The 18,595-nt window shown below is 46.1% G+C and overlaps 1 protein-coding gene across 2 annotated transcripts in view; it reads left to right on the forward strand.

Moving 5' to 3' along the window:
* Positions 1-13,768, forward strand: part of kitlga (kit ligand a) — a 168,733-nt gene extending 154,965 nt beyond the window's left edge. For both annotated transcript variants that reach the window (XM_086009496.1, XM_086009495.1), the window contains 2 exons: positions 4,613-4,690; positions 12,549-13,768. In XM_086009496.1, coding sequence (XP_085865622.1) covers positions 4,613-4,670 — 58 coding nt within the window. In that variant the 3' untranslated portion in view covers positions 4,671-4,690; positions 12,549-13,768. The remainder of the gene's footprint in view (positions 1-4,612; positions 4,691-12,548) is intronic.
* Positions 13,769-18,595: the final 4,827 nt, after the last annotated feature.

Raw genomic sequence — 18,595 nt, forward strand, 5'->3', positions numbered from 1 at the left:
CGGTTCAAGAAGGCGGCTCACCACCGCCTTCTCAAGGGCAACTAGGGATGGGCAATAAATGCTGGCATTGCCAGCGACGCCCACATCCCCATGAATGAAAAAGAAGTTTGGAGTCTTCACTTCATTATCTTCACAAATTTCTCCTTATTTTTGTACACCTCCTGCAATTTGAGAGACATTCAGCTGAAAAGGCTTTCTGCTCCAATAATTTTTGGTCGGTGGGGTTTGGAAATAAGTTGGGACAAGATCACTCAGCCCACGGAGAGGAGTGGGTTCACAGTCCCAAGGACGCTTCTGATATAATGCAGGCTTCTCTCCAGGGAGACAGTTGTACTAGCGGGTGTTTTCAGATGTCCAGGTGTCCTTTCTAGGAGTCTGGGAAAGGGCGGATGTTTATGTTATGCTAAACCTTTATAAAACATTAGTTCGACCCCAGCTGGAGTATTGTGTCCAACTCTGGGCACCGCACTTTAGGAAGGATGTGAAGGCTTTGGAGAGGTTACAGAGGAGATTTACTAGAATGGTTCCAGGGATGAGGGATTACAGTTACGTGGATAGACAGGAGAAGCTGGGGGTTGTTCTCCTTGGCGCAGAGAAGGCCAAGAGGGGATTTGATAGAGGTGTTCAAAATCATGAAGGGTTTAGACAGAGTAAATAAAGAGAAACTGTTTCCAATGGCTGAAGGGTCGATATCCAGAGGGCACAGATTTAAGGTGATTGGCAAAAGAACCAGAGGTGACATGAGGAAAAGCTTTTTTACGTAAACAGTGGTTAGGATTTGGAATGCACTGCCTGATAGGGCGGTGGATACAGATTCAATAGCAGCCTTCAGAAGGGAATTGGATAAATGCTTGAAGGAGAAAAAATTTGCAGGGATATGGGGAAAGAGCGGGGGAGTGGGACTGACTGGATTACTCTTCGAAAGAGCCGGCGCAGACACGATGCGCCGAATGGCCTCCTGTGCTGTACTGTTCCATGATTCTATAGACGGGGCAGCAAGGAAGCACTCACCTCCGTGACTAGCCAGCAACCTGAGGGAGGAAGCTACCAAAATCATGGTGGTCTAACCCTCCCCCTCCCTCAGTTCAATAACAAGAACTTGCATTTATATAGCACCTTTAACACAGTAAAATGTCCCAAGGTGCTTCGCAGGAGTGTACTCAGACAAATATTGACACACAGCCAAAGAAGGTGACCAAAAGCTTGGTCAAAGAGGTAGGTGTTAGTATACTAAAGGAGGAGGGAGAGGCGGAGAGGTTTAGGGAGAGGGGATTCCTGAGATTAGGGTCCCGACAGCTGAAGGCACGGTCACCAATGGAGGAGGGTTGTAGGGCTGGAGTAGGTTACAGAGATAGGCAAGGCAATGGAAGGATTTAAACACGAGGATAAGAATTTTTAATTAGAGGTGTTGTTGGACTGGGAGACAATGTGGGTCAGCGAGCACAGGGTTGATGGGTGAGCGGGACTTGGCGTGGGATAGGGTACAGACAGAAGAGTTTTGGATGAGCTCAAGGGTGGAAGATGGGGGGGCCGGCCATTGGAATAGTCGAGTCTGGAGGTAACAAAAGCATTAATGAGGGTTTCAGCACCAGATGGGCTGAGGCAGGGGCGGAGACGGGCAATATTACAGAGTTGGAAGTAGGGGGTCTTTGTGACGGAGAGGATAGGGCCTCTGAAGCTCAGCTCAGGCTCAAATAGTTCATGCTGAAACCTTTCACCCTTCTGCTAATGTTCCTTGCCCACAATCCCTCTGCTTCCAGTACCTTGCCAAAGGGACCAAGGAACCATCATATGACCAACGAGATGCCATGCCTCCCACTGCCCACATCACTACCTTGAGAGACTGCACAATGCCCAAGCCCCACTTTCATGGTATTTGACCCCGAGATGTCCTTCTGAACACGTATCCGCTCCATCATCAGACATTCGCACCACATGACCTGACCATCGTCACTGAGCCTTCATGATCAGAGCAGCTCTGCTTGGCATAAGAACATAAGAACTAGGAGCAGGAGTAGGCCATTCAGTCCCTCGAGCCTGCCCCGCCATTCAATGAGATCATGGCTGATCATCTACCTCAACTCCACCTTCCTGCCCTATCCCCATATCCTTTGATTCCTTTAGTATACAAAAATCTTTCCATCTCAGTCTTGAATATACTCAACGACTGAGCCTCCACAGCCCTCAAAGATTCACAACCCTCTGAGTGAAGAAATTTCTCCTCATCTCAGTCCTAAATGGCCGACCCCTTATCCTGAGACTGTGACCCCTGGTTCTAGACTCTCCAGCCAGGGAAAACATCCTCCCAGCATCTACCCTGTCAAGCCCCTTAAGAATTTCATATGTTTCAATGCGATCACCTCTTGTTCTTCTAAACTCTAGAGAGCCTAGGCCCAGTCTACTCCATCAGCTTTATAAGAGCCTCAGGGTCAGGGATCTCATCTTGCCATCAGATCTTCAATAGTCATCTCAGGTAGCTTAGGTGAAGGAGCTTCAGTTTCTTAGCAACTGGGAATCGATTGCGTGGTGGAGAGCAAAAGAGACATAACAACTGCTTAAAAGAGACTATGAAACGGTGCCAGATAGATGTCCATAAGCTCATAAGAACATAAGAATTAAGAACAGGGGTAGGCCATACGGCCCCTCGAGCCTGCTCCGCCATTCAATAAGATCATGGCTGATCTTCTACCTCAACTCCACTTTCCCGCCCTATCCCCATATCCCTCGATTCCCCTAGAGTCCAAAAATCTATCTCTCTCAGCCTTGAATATACTGAATGATTCAGCATCCATAGCCCTTTAGGGTAGAGAATTCCAAAGATTCAAAATCCTCCGAGTGAAGAAATTCCTCCTCATCTGAGTCTTAAATGGCCGACCCCATATAAGCAAGCCCAGCGAATAACCATCCGCCAAGGCTCCTTCTACCATGAGGCCTGTCACATTGCTGATGCTGAACGTAAAAGCCAGCTGAGGAAGTCTCGCCTGAAAAATCAAGATCCCCCCAAGCTGGTGATTCTGGGATCCACTGTTCAACCTGCAGACTCTCATTCCCAGCAAAAATAGCTCTCATCCATCATCAGAAGAACTGACCGCAGAAAATGAGATGATCTTGCCGCTGCCTTCTTCGCTATCGGAGGACGGGCGATGACTGAAATATACTGAACTCTATAGAACCCTCATTGTAGGTAGCTGTGTGAAGACCGTGGGGGAAAAATTCAGTCGGTTTGCGCCTCCCGTTAGCACCTTAAGAGGACGCTAATGGGGCGCAAAGCAACTAGCGCCCGGGTGCGGCAATGTTTGCACCGCTCACGAAATTAACTAGACATTTTACGGCGGCACTAAACACTACCGCCACGATCTCCTGCGCCGGCAGATCGTGACGTCAGTCGAGTGCGCTAACGCCCCGGTAGCACACCGGACCGGATATCGAGTGGCGCTCCCTGCCTTACCGCCTGCCGCTAGCAACGACAGGTTGAGGGGAGCGTTTTGCAGTCAGGAAGGGACTGGGGGAGTGCTATTTAAAGGCGACCACTTCCTGCCTTTTTTTGTTGGTGAGATTTTTGCACCACACATTCTGAGAGAGAGAGAGAGAGAGACTTCTAGAGAGATTCAACGCTGTGTGAAGGAGTTTTGCATACTGAGCAGCACTTTGCAGGTTCATTTTGTTTTGCCCTTCCCTGTATCGATTTAGAAGAGACTGTGGGGGCTGCACTCTGAGCTCTTTCCCTGGGCCTCTCCATTGTTCTTTCCAGCAGATTTGATGTACTGCTCTCTCCAGGCCGAGATTCAAGGCTGCAATGAGCAGGATGTGGATGGAGAGCAAGATCAACCCTCCCCTTTAAGATAAAAACAGAAAATACTGGAGAAACTCAGCAGTTCAAGCAGCATCTGTGAAGAGAGAAACAGAGTTAACGTTTCAGGTCGATGACCTTTCGTCAGAATTCCCCTTTAAGAACTGACGGGCGCCAGTGTGTCTGTGTTCCATTGCTGACTGACATCACATGAGCTTTGCCAGCGCTCTGAGGTAGCGCCTCGCTCCTCGGCCTTTGCACCTTAAGACAGTTGTGAAGCGCCTGATTTAGTGCTCCAATCACCTCCGGGGCGATAAAAGCCAAGTTTGCAGTCGGAGGCGATAATTAGCGGCAGGCGCTAAACTTTGCGCACGGCCGATAATCGCGCCCCAAGCGGGGCGATACTGAAATTTTCCCCCCATGTGCCTGTAATCTGCCTTGACACTAAACTGTGTGTTAACGTCACTGAATTCTCACAGAGGGTCGTGAGTCTTTGGAACTCTCTTCCTCAGAGGCCGGTAGAAGCAGAGTCTTTGAATCATTTTAAGGCAGAGGTAGATAGATTCTTGATAAGCAAGGGGGTGAAAGGTTATCGGGAGTAGGATTAATCGGATCAGCCATGATCTTATTGAATGGCGGAGCAGGCTCGAGGGGCCGAGTGGCCGACTCCTGCTCTTAGTTCATATGTTCGTATATATGTTCGTATAAATACCGCAAATCAGACATAAGAGCATTTGCCATTTACAATACATTGAAACTCATGCATTCTTCAAAAGCATCTGGGTTATTGCAGTCATTAATGCTCAGTTTGATGTTACACAGGGAAGGAAATGAACAAGAAGGTCAATTCATCCATGAAAATCAAGATTCTTTAACATAAAGTTACCAGCTGCTAATGTGGTAGGTAATTTTTTTTTGTAAATGTATCAATTTGCATAGAATTACACAGAGTGTACAGCACCGAAACAGGCCATTCGGCCCAACTGGTCCATGCAGATGTTTATGCTCCGCACAAACCCCCCTCCAACCCCTCTTCACCTAATTCTGTTAGCACAACCCTCTATTCCTTTCTCCCTCATGTGTTTATCTAGTTTTCCCTTCAATAAAAACAGATTTTAAATGTTTCTATAGGTAAAAGTTAAGAAAGAAAGATTTGCATTTATATAGAGCCTTTCATGACCACCGGACGTCTCAAAGTGTTTTACAGCCAATGAAGTACTTTTGGAGTGTACGCACTATTGTAATGTGGAAGAGATTAGTGCAAGTAAACGTGGGCCCTTTAGAGGCAGAGACAGGAGAAATTATAATCGGCAATAAGGAAATGGCAGAGACATTAAACAAATACTTTGTATCTGTCGTCACGGTAGAAGACACAAAAAACATTCCGGAAATAATGGGGAACCAAGTGTCTAGAGAGAATGAGGAACTTAAAGAAATCAGTTTAAGTAAAGATATAGTGCTGGAGAAATTAATGGGATTAAGTGGCGACAAATCCCCTGGACCTGACGACCTGCATCCTAGGGATTTAAAAGAGGTGGCTGCAGAGATGGTGGATGCACTGGTATTAATCTTCTAGAATTCCCTAGATTCTAGAACAGTCTCCAAGGATTGGAAGATAGCAAATATAACCCTGCTATTTGAGAGGAGGAAGAGAAAAAAACGGGGAACTACAGGCCAGTTAGCCTGACATCAGCAGTAGGCAAAATGCTGGAATCTATTATTAGGGACGTGGTAACAGGGCACTTAGAAAATCGTAATATGATTAGGCAGAGTCAACATGGTTTTATGAAAGGGAAATCGTGTTTGACAAATAGAGTCATAGAGTTATACAGCACGGATAGAGGCCCTTCGGCCCATCGTGTCCGCGCCGGCCATCAAGCCCTGTCTAATCTAATCCCATATTCCAGCATTTGGTCCGTAGCCTTGTATGCTATGGCATTTCAAGTGCTCATCCAAATGCTTCTTAAATGTTGTGAGGGTTCCTGCCTCCACAACCCTTTCAGGCAGTGAGTTCCAGACTCCAACCACCCTCTGGGTGAAAAAGTTCTTTCTCAAATCCCCTCTAAACCTCCCGCCCTTTACCTTGAATCTATGCCCCCTAGTTATTGACCCCTCTACTAAGGGAAAAAGCTCCTCAGCATCCATCCTATCTATGCCCCTCATAATTTTGTACACCTCAATCATGTCCCCCCTCAGCCTCCTCTGCTCCAAGGAAAACAAACCCAATCTGCCCAGTCTCTCTTCATAGCTGAAGCGCTCCAGCCCTGGTAACATCCTGGTGAACCTCCTCTGCACCCTCTCCAACGCGATCACATCCTTCCTGTAGTGTGGCGACCAGAACTGCACACAGTATTCCAGCTGTGGCCTAACCAGTGTTTTATACAGCTCCATCATAACCTCCTTGCTCTTATATTCAATGCCTCGGCTAATGAAGGCAAGTATCCCATATGCCTTTTTTACCACCTTATCCACCTGTTCCGCCGCCTTCAGGGATCTGTGTACTTGCACACCCAGATCCCTCTGACCCTCCGTCTTGTCTAGGGTCTTACCATTCATTGTGTATTCCCTTGCCTTGTTAGTCCCCCCAAAGTGCATCACCTCGCACTTTTCCGGGTTAAATTCCATTTGCCACTGTTCCGCCCATCTGACCAACCCATCTATATCGTCCTGCAGACTGAGGCTACCCTCCTCGCTATTTACCACCCTACCAATTTTTGTATCATCCGCGAACTTACTGATCATACCTTTTACATTCATATCCAAGTCATTAATGTAGACCACAAACAGCAAGGGACCCAGCACCGATCCCTGTGGTACCCCACTGGCCACAGGCTTCCAGTCACAAAAACAACCTTCGACCATCACCCTCTGCCTTCTGCCACTAAGCCAGTTTTGTATCCAATGTGCCAAGGCACCCTGGATTCCATGGGCTCTTACCTTCTTGACCAGTCTCCTGTGCGGGACTTTATCGAAGGCCTTACTGAAATCCATGTATACCACATCCACTGCGTTACCCTCATCCACACACCTAGTCACCCCCTCAAAAAATTCAATCAAATTAGTCAGACATGATCTTCCCTTGACAAAGCCATGTTGACTATCCCTGATTAATCCTTGCCTCTCCAAGTGGAGACAAATTTTGTCCCTCAGAATTTTTTCCAATAATTTTCCTACCACTGATGTTAGGCTCACTGGCCTGTAGTTCCCCGGTTTTTCCCTACTACCCTTCTTGAATAATGGTACTACATTAGCGGTTCTCCAGTCCTCTGGCACATCCCCTGTGGCCAGAGAGGTCCTGAATATATGTGTTAGAGCCCCCGCAATCTCTTCCTTTGCCTCACACAGCAGCCTGGGATACATTTCATCCGGGCCTGGGGATTTATCCATTTTTAGGCCAGCTAAAACCGCCAATACCTGTTAGAGTTTTTTGAAGATGTAACTAGTAGGATGGATAAGGGGGAACCAGTGGATATAGGGTATTTGGATTTTCAAAAAACATTCAATAAGGTGCCACACAAGAGGTTATTACACAAAATTAGGACTCATGGGATTGGGGGTAATATATTAGCATGGATTGAGGATTGGTTAATGGACAGAAAACAGAGTAGGAATAAACAGGACTTTTTTGGGTTGGCAGGCTGTAACTAGCAGGGTACCGCAAGGATCAGTGCTTGGGCCTCAGCAATTTACAATCTATATTAATGACTTAGATGAATGGATTGAGTGTAACGTATCCAAGTTTGCTGATGATACAAAGTTAGGTGGGAAAATAAGCTGTGAGGAGGCCACAAAGAGGCTGCAGAGAGATATAGACAGGTTGACTGAGTGGGCAAGAACATGGCAAATGGAATACAATGTGGGGCAGTGGGAAGTTATCCACATTGGTAGAAAAACAAAAAGTAGAATATTTTTTGAATGGTGAGACTGGGAAATGTTTGCATTCAGAGGGACCTGGGTGTCCTTGTACATGAATCACAGAAAGTTAACATGCAGGTACAGCAAGCAATTAGGAAAGCAAATGGTATGTTAGCTTTTGTTACAAAGGGATTAGAGTATAAGAGTAAAGAAATAAAAACAGAAAATGCTGGAAATACTCGGCAGGTCAGGCAGCATCTGTGGAGAACATTAACCCTTCTGACGAAGGGTCATCGACCTGAAACGTTAACTCTGTTTCTCTCTCCACAGATGCTGCCTGACCTGCTGACATTTTCTGTTTTTATTTCAGATGTCCAGCATCCGCAGTATTTTGCTTTTACAAGAGTAAAGAAGTCTTACTACAATTATACAGGGCATTGCTGAGGCCACACCTGGAGTACTGTGCACAGTTTTGGTCTCCTTACCTAAGGAAGGATATACTTGCCATAGAGGGAGTGCAACAAAGGTTCACTAGACTGGTTCCTGGGATGAGGAGATTGTACTATGAGGAGAGATTGCGTAGACTAGGCCTATATTCCTTAGAGTTTAGAAGAATGAGAGGTGATCTCATTGAAACATACAAAATTTCTTGAGGGGCTTGACAGGGTTAATGCTGGGAAAATGTTTCCCCTGGCTGGGGAATCTAGAATAAGGGGTCGGCCATTTAAGACTGAGATGAGGAGAAATTTCTTCACTCAGAGGGTTGTGAATCTTTGGAATTCTCTACCCCGGAGAGCTGTGGATGCTCAGTCGTTGAGTAAATTCAAGACAGAGGTCGATAAATTTTTGGGAACGAAGGGAATTCATGGATATGGGGATAGTGCGGGAATGTGGAGTTGAGGTCGAAGATCAGCCATGATCTTGTTGAATGGCGGAGCAGGCTCGAGGGGCCAAATGGCCGACTCCTGCCCCTATTTCTTATGTTCTTATGTTCAATGCAGCTACGCTGTTCACCTCAACCACTCCCTGTGGTAGCGAGTTCCACTTTCTCATCACTCTCTGGGTAAATAAATCTCGCCTGACTTCCTTATTGGGTTTATTATTGACTATCTTATATTTACGGGCCCTAGTTTTAGACTCCCCCACAAGTGGAAACATCTTAATAGGCAAATGACAGATCTCCTATGGGACTGCTCACGGTTGGAGGATATGCTACTTTATATTGACAAGAGTGTTAATACAGTGCAAGATGAGGCCGTTTGATCGTTGGAAAGAATTAGCTTTACGGGACCAATCTTGCTCTGTATTTTAAACTAATTTGGCAGGGGGGTGGGCACCAGGATGAAGCATTCGAAAGGAGAAACAAGGTGCACAGAGGACTGAGAGAGACAAATAGCACTAGGGTAAAGAAAATTTCAGAAATAGGTGGGTGTATGTACACAAATCTTTGAAGGTGGCAGGACATGTTGAGAAGGCTGTTAAAAAAGCATTTGTGATCCTTGGCTTTACTAATAGAAAGAGAGAAAGGAGGCTTATGACAAATGTAAGGTTCATAATTACAGTAATTATTAATAGAGGCATAAGTACAAAAGCAAGCAAGTTATGCTGAACCTTTATAAAACACTGGTTCGGCCTCAGCTGCAGTATTGTGTCCAATTCTGGGCACCGCACTTTAGGAAGGATGTCAAAGCCTTAGAGAGGGTGCAGAAGAGATTTACTAGAATGGTACCAGGGATGAGGGACTTCAGTTATGTGGAGAGACTGGAGAAGCTGGGATTGTTCTCCTTAGAGCAGAGAAGCATGAAGGGTTTTGATAGAGTAAATAAGGAGAAACTGTTTCCAGTGGCAGAAGGGTCGGTAACCAGAGGACACAGAGTGAAGGTGATTGGCAAAACAACCAGAGGCGACATGAGGAAACGTTTTTCCACAGCAAGTTCTTTGTGCTGTGGAATGCGCTGCCTGAAAGGATGGTGGAAGCAGATTCAATAGTAACTTTCAAAGAGAATTGGATAAATGTTTGAAAGCTGTGGGGAAAGAGCAGGGGAGTGGGATTAATTGGATCGCTCTATCAAAGAGCCGGCACAGGCACGATGGGCCGAATGGCCTCTTTCTGTGCTGTATCAGTGTATGATTTTCTTAGGTTTACACCTTGCTGTTGATATATGGCATTACTGTCAGGATCAAAAAGCTCTTTGAGGTTTGCAAGTTTGAGAAACACTAAGCTTGAAAAACACTAAGATTGAAGTAACCAGACAAGGTAAATTCCAAGGAAAGTGATAACTTAAGGTATTACTGCCAGTTAAGCATCAGACTGTGAAATCATTTTGGCAGAAACTGATTGCTGGCATGTCTCCTCCTTCTCACCATTTCTTGAACGTAATTATTTAATTTCCTCATGTTAGTTCTTGACATCAAAACCGTGCACATTTGGAAGTTGTCCCAACTCCGATAGTCCTCCAGCATTACTAAAGTATTTGTCCAACTCTTGTCAGGGTAGATAGCAGGAATAGTCAGCAGTCAAGTTCCTCCTTTTGATGATTTTATTGATAAGTTGTAGTGTGTATAAAACCGAGATATCCCATTTTGTACTTGCCAACTTTCTCACAAAAGTTATCCGCAGGATACATTATTAAACCGCAGTATATTTATGTTAACTGCTCTCCCGACCAGTTTCCCATCTTCCCCCTCCATAAACCTGAGCTCATACAAAACTCTGCTGCCTGTATCCTATCCCACACCAAGTGACGTTCGCCCATCACCCCTGCATTGGCTCCCAGTCCAGCAACGCCTCAAATTTAAAATTCTCATCCTTGTTTTCAAATCCCTCCATGGCCTCGTCCCTCCCTGTCTCCGTAACCTCTTCCAGCCCCACAACCTTCCGAGAACTCTACATTCCTCAAATTCTGGCCTCTTGCGCATTCCCCCATTTCCTTCGCCCCACCATTGGTGGCCGTGCCTTCAGCTGCCTGGGCCCGAAGCTCTGGAATTCCTTCCCTAAACCTCTCCACCTCTCTCTCCTCCTTTATGAGGCTCCTACAAACCTACCTCTTTGGCCAAGCATTTGGTCACCTGTCCTATTATCTCCTTCTGTGGCACGGTGTCAAATATTGTCTGATTGCGCTCCTGTGAAGCACCTTGGAATGTTTTAATACATTAAAGGCGCTATATAAATGCAAGTTGTTATTACACTTGTAATATCTGACAGCGCTAACAGTGCAATGGGATTCTCTGCCAACCTTCCTGATAATTTTTCTTTGCATCATTTCAGCTATGCTTACAACAACACAACAGCCTGAACACTGTAGTTCTGCCACAGCATTTTGTTTGGACTGTTGAGTTCTGAGCTAATGTTGTTCACAGCAGTTTTTTAGAAAACATAGAAAAATAGGAGCAGGAGTAGGCCATTCGGCCCTTCGAGCCTGCTCCGCCATTCAATATGATCATGGCTGATCCTCTATCTCAATACCATATTCCCGCTCTCTCCCCATATCCCTTGATGCCTTTTGTGTCTAGAAATCTATCTATCTCCTCCTTAAATATATTCAGTGACTTGACCTCCACAGCCTTCTGTGATAGAGAATTCCGCAGGTTCACCACCCTCTGAGTGAAGAAATTTCTCCTCATCTCAGTCCTAAATGTCCTACCCTGTATCCTGAGACTGTGACCCCTCGTTTTAGACCTCCAGTCTGTCTAGCCCTGTCAGAATTTTATACGTTTCAATGGGATCCCCTCTCATTCTTCTAAACTCTAGTGAGTACAGTCCTAGTTGACCAAATCTCTCCTCATACGACAGTCCTGCCATCCCAGGAATCAGTCTGGTGAACCTTCGCCGCACTCCCTCTATGGCAAGTATATTCTTTCTTGAATAAGGAGACCAAAACTGCACACAGTACTCCAGGTGTGGTCTCACCAAGGCCCTGTATAACTGTAGTAAGACATCCTTGCTCCTATACTCAAATCCTCTTGCAATGAAGGCCAACATACCATTTGCCTTCCTAACTGCTTGCTGCACCTGCATGTTTGCTTTCAGTGACTGGTGTACAAGGACTCCCAAGTCCCTTTGTACATCAACATTTCCCAATCTATCACCATTTAAATAATACTCTGCCTTTGTGTTTTTCTACTGAAGTGGATAACTTCACATTTATCCACGTTATACTGCATCTGCCATGTATTTGCCCACTCACTCAACTTGTCTAAATCGCCTTGAAGCCTCTTTGCATCCTCCTCACAACTCACAATCCCACCTAGTTTCGTGTCATCAGCAAACTTGGAAATATTACATTTGGTTCCCTCATCCAAATCATTGATATATATTGTGAATAGCTGGGGCCCAAGCACTGATCCCTGCAGTACCCCACTAGTCACCGCCTGCCACCCCGAAAAAGACCCATTTATTCCTACTCTCTGTTTCCTGTCTGTTAACCAATTTTCAATCCATGCCAGTATATTACCCCCAATCCCATGTGCTTTAATTTTGCACACTAACCTCTTATGTGGGACTTTCTCAAAGGCCTTCTGAAAATCCAAATACACCACATCCATTGGTTCTCCCTTATCCATTCTACCAGTTACATCCTCAAAAAACTTCAGTAGGTTTGTCAAACACGATTCCCCTTTCATAAATCCATGTTGACTTTGTCTAATCCCGTTGATATTTTCTAGGTGTCCTGTTATCACATCCTTTATAATAGACTCTAGCATTTTCCCTACTATTGATGTTAGACTAACATATATTTGATGCATATTCAAAGAGCATTCAAACACTGAGGGGCGTCAGTGATGTAGGTTTAAGTAGGCTGCTTGACTTGGACTGCAAGCACAGAACTAGAAGATACAGCTTTTAAAAATAACAAGCCGTGGTCCCTCACCTTATAACTTTTCTCTTTCTTTTTATTCCTAGGTACCCAGTTTTGTTTGGCTTCTTAACTGGAGCAAATTTTTCCTCGCGTGTATTATTTCCATTTGATATGAAGTAAGGAACGGGATTGGTGCAATGGACTGCTGACATCTTATTTGACGTCCTACTTACAAGAATGTCCCCCATGAGTGCTGGATGGGCTTGGTGGCTGAGGAGAGCGTGCATGTGTTCTCAGCATGGAAGCCCTTTTATTGTCGTCCCTAACTTGCTACACACAATGTATCTTCATTGGACTGCAACATTAAGTGGGCTCGGTGAATGCAACCGAGAGGCTAGAATTGGAACTGAAAGTGGAACCTGGAAGTGAGCAGAGGCTGATACTCTGTGAGGATTGTTAGGCCTTTTGCCCCCTAATAATGCTAAATATACATTGGGTTTTTACACAACAATCCCTATCCAGATCCCTTGAAACAAGTTCAAAAACTAGCAAACAATGAGACAATCGGTTCGGGGCTTTTTATTCATATACTGTAGAATGATACAGCACGGAAGGGGGCCATTCGGCCCATCGTGCCCGTGTTGGATATTAGACAACCCAGTACATACAGTGATCATGAGGTTACTGGCACAGACAATTACTCACGTCACGTAAGGACCCGTCAGGAAGAGTTGTAAGCGTTTAGTTCTAACCTGCTTACGCTGGTCGAAGCCAGAAGCTCAAGTCCCCAAATTAGATGCTCAAAACACTCAATTCTCTCCAGTCCTGCCTACATGGTCACCATTAAGTGGCATTAAGTAAGAAAGTGGAGAAGCAAAGGTAGAGGTGTAAAAGGCCTCAAGGCGTAACTCTGTAGTATGGACCGTTCCTACATTAAAACAAAATGAAGGGTTAACAGCAAAGCAATTCCCGTCAGGTCTCAGTGTGAAACTGTTGAAGTCTGTGCTTCTCACCATAGTTTGCCTTGGCCCAGAATAGTTTAAGGCACGACTAGGGCACTACCCTGATCAAATGGGGTCAACTCTGTAGATACTCAATAGGATCCAGTTAGGCGTATTTGTTTTTATTACAGTCAACATTAAGAGAATGAATGGTTTACATTGTTTAATGAAAAGGCGCAGTGCCGTAAAGGACAATCTGTGTTGGAACGTCGATTCTGAAGGACGCATTGTATCAGCTAATGAAGACTCAAGAAACTGTGTTTTAAGATAGTTTTGTTGCTAAGCTCTTCGCAAAAAGAGAAAAAAAATCCTCTTCCAGCCCATTTTGACATACACATTCTGATTATCTGCTTATTAATCTCATTGCTGTTTGTGGGAGCTTGCTGTGCATAAATTGCCTGCCGCGTTTCCTGCAGTGACGACACTTCGAAAGTACGTCATTGGCTGCAAAGCGCTTTGGGACGTCCTGAGGTCGTGAAAGGCACTTTATAGATCTAACTCTAGTAGGTGTTTGTCCCAGGTGTCAAGCGTGGCTCCCTGGGTCGCACTCTCACCTCTAAGCTTAGAAGGTCATGGGTTCGTAGTCCCACTCCATGAGACTTGAAGATAAAATCTAGGCTGACACTCCAGTGCAGTAGTGAGGGAGTGCTGCACTGTCAGAGGTGCCGTTTTTTGGATGAGATGTTAAACCGAGGCCCTGTCTGGTTGGATGTAAAAAAAAACATGGCACTATTTCGAAGAAGAGCAGGGGAGTTATCCCCGGTGTCCTGGCCAATATTTATACCTCAACCCACATAACTAAAACAGATTATCCTACATTACAACACTTCAAAAAGTACTTCAGCCAATTTGATTCACTCGACGTGATATCAAGAAATGGCTGAGCGCATTGGATACAGTAAAGGCTATGGGCCCTGACAACATCCCGGCTATCGTACTGAAGACTTGTGCTCCAGAACTAGCTGCACATCTAGCCAAGCTGTTCCAGTACAGCTATAACACTGGCATCTATCCGACAATGTGGAAAACTGCCCAGGTATGTCCTGTCCGCAAAAAGCAGGACAAATCCAATCCCACCAATTACCGCCCCATCAGTCTACTCTCAATCATCAGCAAAGTGATGGAAGGTGTCATTGACAGTGCTATCAAGTGGCACTTACTCACCAATAACCTGCTCACTGATGCCCAGTTTGGGTTCTGCCAAGACCACTCAGCTCCCGACCTCATTACAGCCTTGGTCCAAACATGGACAAAGGAGCTGAATTCCAGAGGTGAGGTGAGAGTGACTGCCCTTGACATCAAGGCAGCATTTCACTGAATGTGGCATCAAGGAGCCCTAGTAAAACTGAAGTCAATGGGAATCGGGGGGAAAACTCTCCACTGGCTGGAGTCATACCTAGCACAAAGTAAGATGGTTGTGGTGATTGAAGGTCATTCATCACAGCCCCAGGACATCGCTGCAGGAGTTCCTCAAGGCAGTGTCCTAGGCCTAACCATCTTCAGCTGCTTCATCAATGACTTTCCCTCCAACATAAGGTCAGAAATGGGGATGTTTGCTGATGACTGTACAGTGTTCAGCGCCATTCACAACTCCTCAGATAATGAAGCAGTCCATGCCCGCATGCAACAAGACCTGGACGATGTTCAGGCTTGGGCCGATAAGTGGCAGGTAACATTTGCGCCACAGAAGTGCCAGGCAAAGACTATCTCCAACAAGCGAGAGTCTAAACACCGCCCCTTGACATTCAATGTCATTACCATTGCCAAATCCCCCACCATCAACATCCTGGGGGGTCACCATTGACCAGAAACTTAACTGGACCAGCCACATAAATACTGTGGCAACAAGAGCAGGTCAGAGGCTAGGTATTCTGCGGCGAGTGTCTCACCTCCTGACTCCCTAAAGCCTTTCTACCATCTACACAGCACAAGTAAGGAGTGTGATGGAATACTCTCCACTTGCCTGGATGAGTGCAGCTCCAACAACACTCAGGAAGCTCGACACCATCCAGGACAAAGCAGCCCGCTTGATTGGCACCCCATCCACCACCTTAAACATTCACTCCCTCCACCACCGGCGCACCGTGACTGCAGTGTGTACCATCTACAAGATGCACTGCAGCAACTCGCCAAGGCTTCTTCGGCAGCACCTCCCAAACCCGCGACCTCTTCCACCTAGAAGGACAAGGGCAGCGGGTGCATGGGAACACCACCATCTCCAAGTTCCCCTCAAGTCACACACCACCCTGACTTGGAAATATATCGGCCGTTCCTTCATCGTTGCTGAGTCAAAATCCTGGAACTCCCTCCCGAACAGCACTATGGGAGCACCTTCACCACACGGACTGCAGCGGTTCAAGAAGGCGGCTCACCACCACCTTCTCAAGGGCAACTAGGGATGGGCAATAAATACTGGCCTTGCCAGCGACACCCAGATCCCATAACCGAATAAAAAAAAAACTTAAGTGGCTATAAAGTGCTTCGGACATCCTGAGGATGTGAGCCATATAAATGCAAGTTCTTCCTTTCTAAACAGTGGTTTCAATTTCGGACTTCAGTGATCAAATCTTCTTAAGTCCAAAGTACGTGAGACTGACAGCCTTTGGAACAATGTAACCAGTAAGAAAAAATATATCATAAATCAACCCAAATGGAGTGAAGAATCACAAGTACGAACTATTGAACTCATGAACTCATGTTGTAAAAAAAAGATTCTGCATTTTGAAGGGAATCTAATGGGAATGAGTGATGTTGTGTTGTTATCCAAGTGAGAACAGTGGAAAACAGGGAAGGGGGCACTGATGTTAAGTGGGAATAAACATCAGCGTTTCAGAAAAACAAGCATGAGAATGTAGATCGTCAGCACAATACTGCAGTCTGGCGAGACATCGCTAAACGCTTCAAACTGTAAATATAAAACGTGCACTTTGAACACTCTTGCATACTCATATCAATGCAAGTAGCTGGGGGTTTCATCCTTGTTGTCCAAATCACCTCCGTGATCTCGCCCCCTTCCCTATCTCTGTAACCTCCTCCAGTCCTACAACCCTTCGAGATGTCCTCCAGTTCTGGCCTCCTGGACATCCCCAATTTCCTTCACCCCCACCATTGGCGGCCGTGGCTTCAGCTGCCTGGGCCCTAGCTCTGGCATTCCCTCCCTAAACCTCGCCACCTCTATACCTATCTCTCCCCCTTTAAGACGCTCCTTAAAACCTACCTCTGTCATCTGTCCTAATATCTCCTTAAGTGGCTCAGTGTCAAAGTTTGTCTGATAACGTTCCTGTGAAGCGCCTTGGGATGTTTTATTATGTTAAAGGCGCTATATAAATGCAAGTTGTTGTTTTTGTTGGAAGCATTTCACATGACCTGTCATTTTTTTAAATCTCTGATCCCCTCTCTGCAGTACACATAAGAACATAAGAAATAGGAGCAGGAGTAGGCCATTCGGCCCCTCGAGCCTGCTCCTCCATTCGATAAGATCAGGGCTGATCTTCTACCTCAATTCCACTTTCCCGCCCGATCCCCATATCCCTTGATTCCCCTAGAGTCCAAAAATCTATCGATCTCAGTCTTGAATGTACTAACGACTGAGCCTCCACAGCCCTCAAAGATTCACCACCCTCTGAGTGAAGAACTTTCTCCTCATCTCAGTCCTAAATGGCCGACCCCTTATTCTGAGACTGTGACCCCTGGTTCTAGACTCCCCAGCCAGGGGAAACAACCTCCCTGCATCTACCCTGTCAAGCCCTGTAAGAATTTTGTATGTTTCAATGAGATCACCTCTCATTCTTCTAAACTCTAGAGAATATAGGCCTCGTCTACTCAATCTCTCCTCATAGGACAATCCCCCCATCCCAGGAACCAGTCTGGTGAACCTTCGTTGCACTCCCTCTATGGCAAGTATATCCTTCCTTAGGTAAGGAGACCAATACTGTACACAATACTCCAGGTGTGGTCTCACCAGGGCCCTATATAATTGCAGTAAGACATCTTTACTCTTATACTCAAATCCTCTTGTAATAAAGGTCAACATACCATTTGCTTTCCTAATTGCTTGCTGTACCTGCATGTTAACTTTCAGCGATTTGTGTACAAGGACACCCAGGTCCCTCTGAACACCAACAAAAAATATTTGTATTTTAAAAGCTCCAGCCTTGAATTTACTGTCAGTGATCTGAATAGAGGAACGTTTAAGAGCTGATTTTCCTTTGGGGCCGCACATGTGACGGAGGGATGCTGCCCAAATTTCCTGGCAGAGCCTAGCACTGGGAGCGTGGGAGGGGGTGGGGGGGTGGGGGAGGGGAGACAGAAACAGGAATTTAACTGGAAGTGCTGAGAGTTTGTGCTCTGGCCAACTTGGAGGCCTTCAGGCTGTTGCTGGAGTACAAGCAGCCAGGAGGTCCCAAAGGCCTGGGGTGGGGAGGTGGTGAGGGGGCTGAAATAATATTCTAAGCTTGCCTGTCCTTCCGGCTCTGTGCATCTCCGGGATGGCCCGTGGAGGGTCCATAAGGAAGCCCCACCGCCAGCGTTTCTGGGGGCCAACCAGAAGAAAGAAAGGCAGCAAGGATGGGGAAGGCCCCTTTCCACCTCAGCTAGTGCCAGCCATGGCTCAGTGGGTCGCACTCTCTCACCTCTTGAGTCAGAAGGTTGTGGGTTCAAGTCCCATTCCTGAGACTTGAGCACAAAAATCCAGGCTGACACTCCCAGCGCAGTGCTGAGGGAGTGCTGCACTGTCGGAGGTGCCGTCTTTCAGATGAGACGTTAAACTGAGGCCCCGTCTGCTCTCTCAGGTGGATGTAAAAGATCCCGTGACATTATTTTGAAGAAGAGCAGGGGAGTTATCCCCGGTGTCCTGGGGCCAATATTTATCCCTCAGTCAACAGCACTAAAACAGATTATCTGGTCATTATCACATTGCTGCTTGTGGGAGCTTGCTGTGCGCAAATTGGCTGCCGCGTTTCCTACATTACAACAGTGACTGCACTGGTTGTAAAAGGACGTCCTGAAGTTGTGCAAGGCATGTCTTTTTGTCTTAAATAATTTCTTGTGATATTTCCCCTGGCTAAACTGTGACTCTGAATGAAGACTGAATGCTTCCTGGGAACACGAAGAGGAGATACATTAATAGTCAGACTGTCAGCAGTTGCATT

This window comes from Somniosus microcephalus, chromosome 16, assembly GCF_052327205.1.
Source record: "Somniosus microcephalus isolate GS21.2 chromosome 16, FLI_Smic_1.0, whole genome shotgun sequence".
NCBI classification, from domain to species: domain Eukaryota; kingdom Metazoa; phylum Chordata; class Chondrichthyes; order Squaliformes; family Somniosidae; genus Somniosus; species Somniosus microcephalus.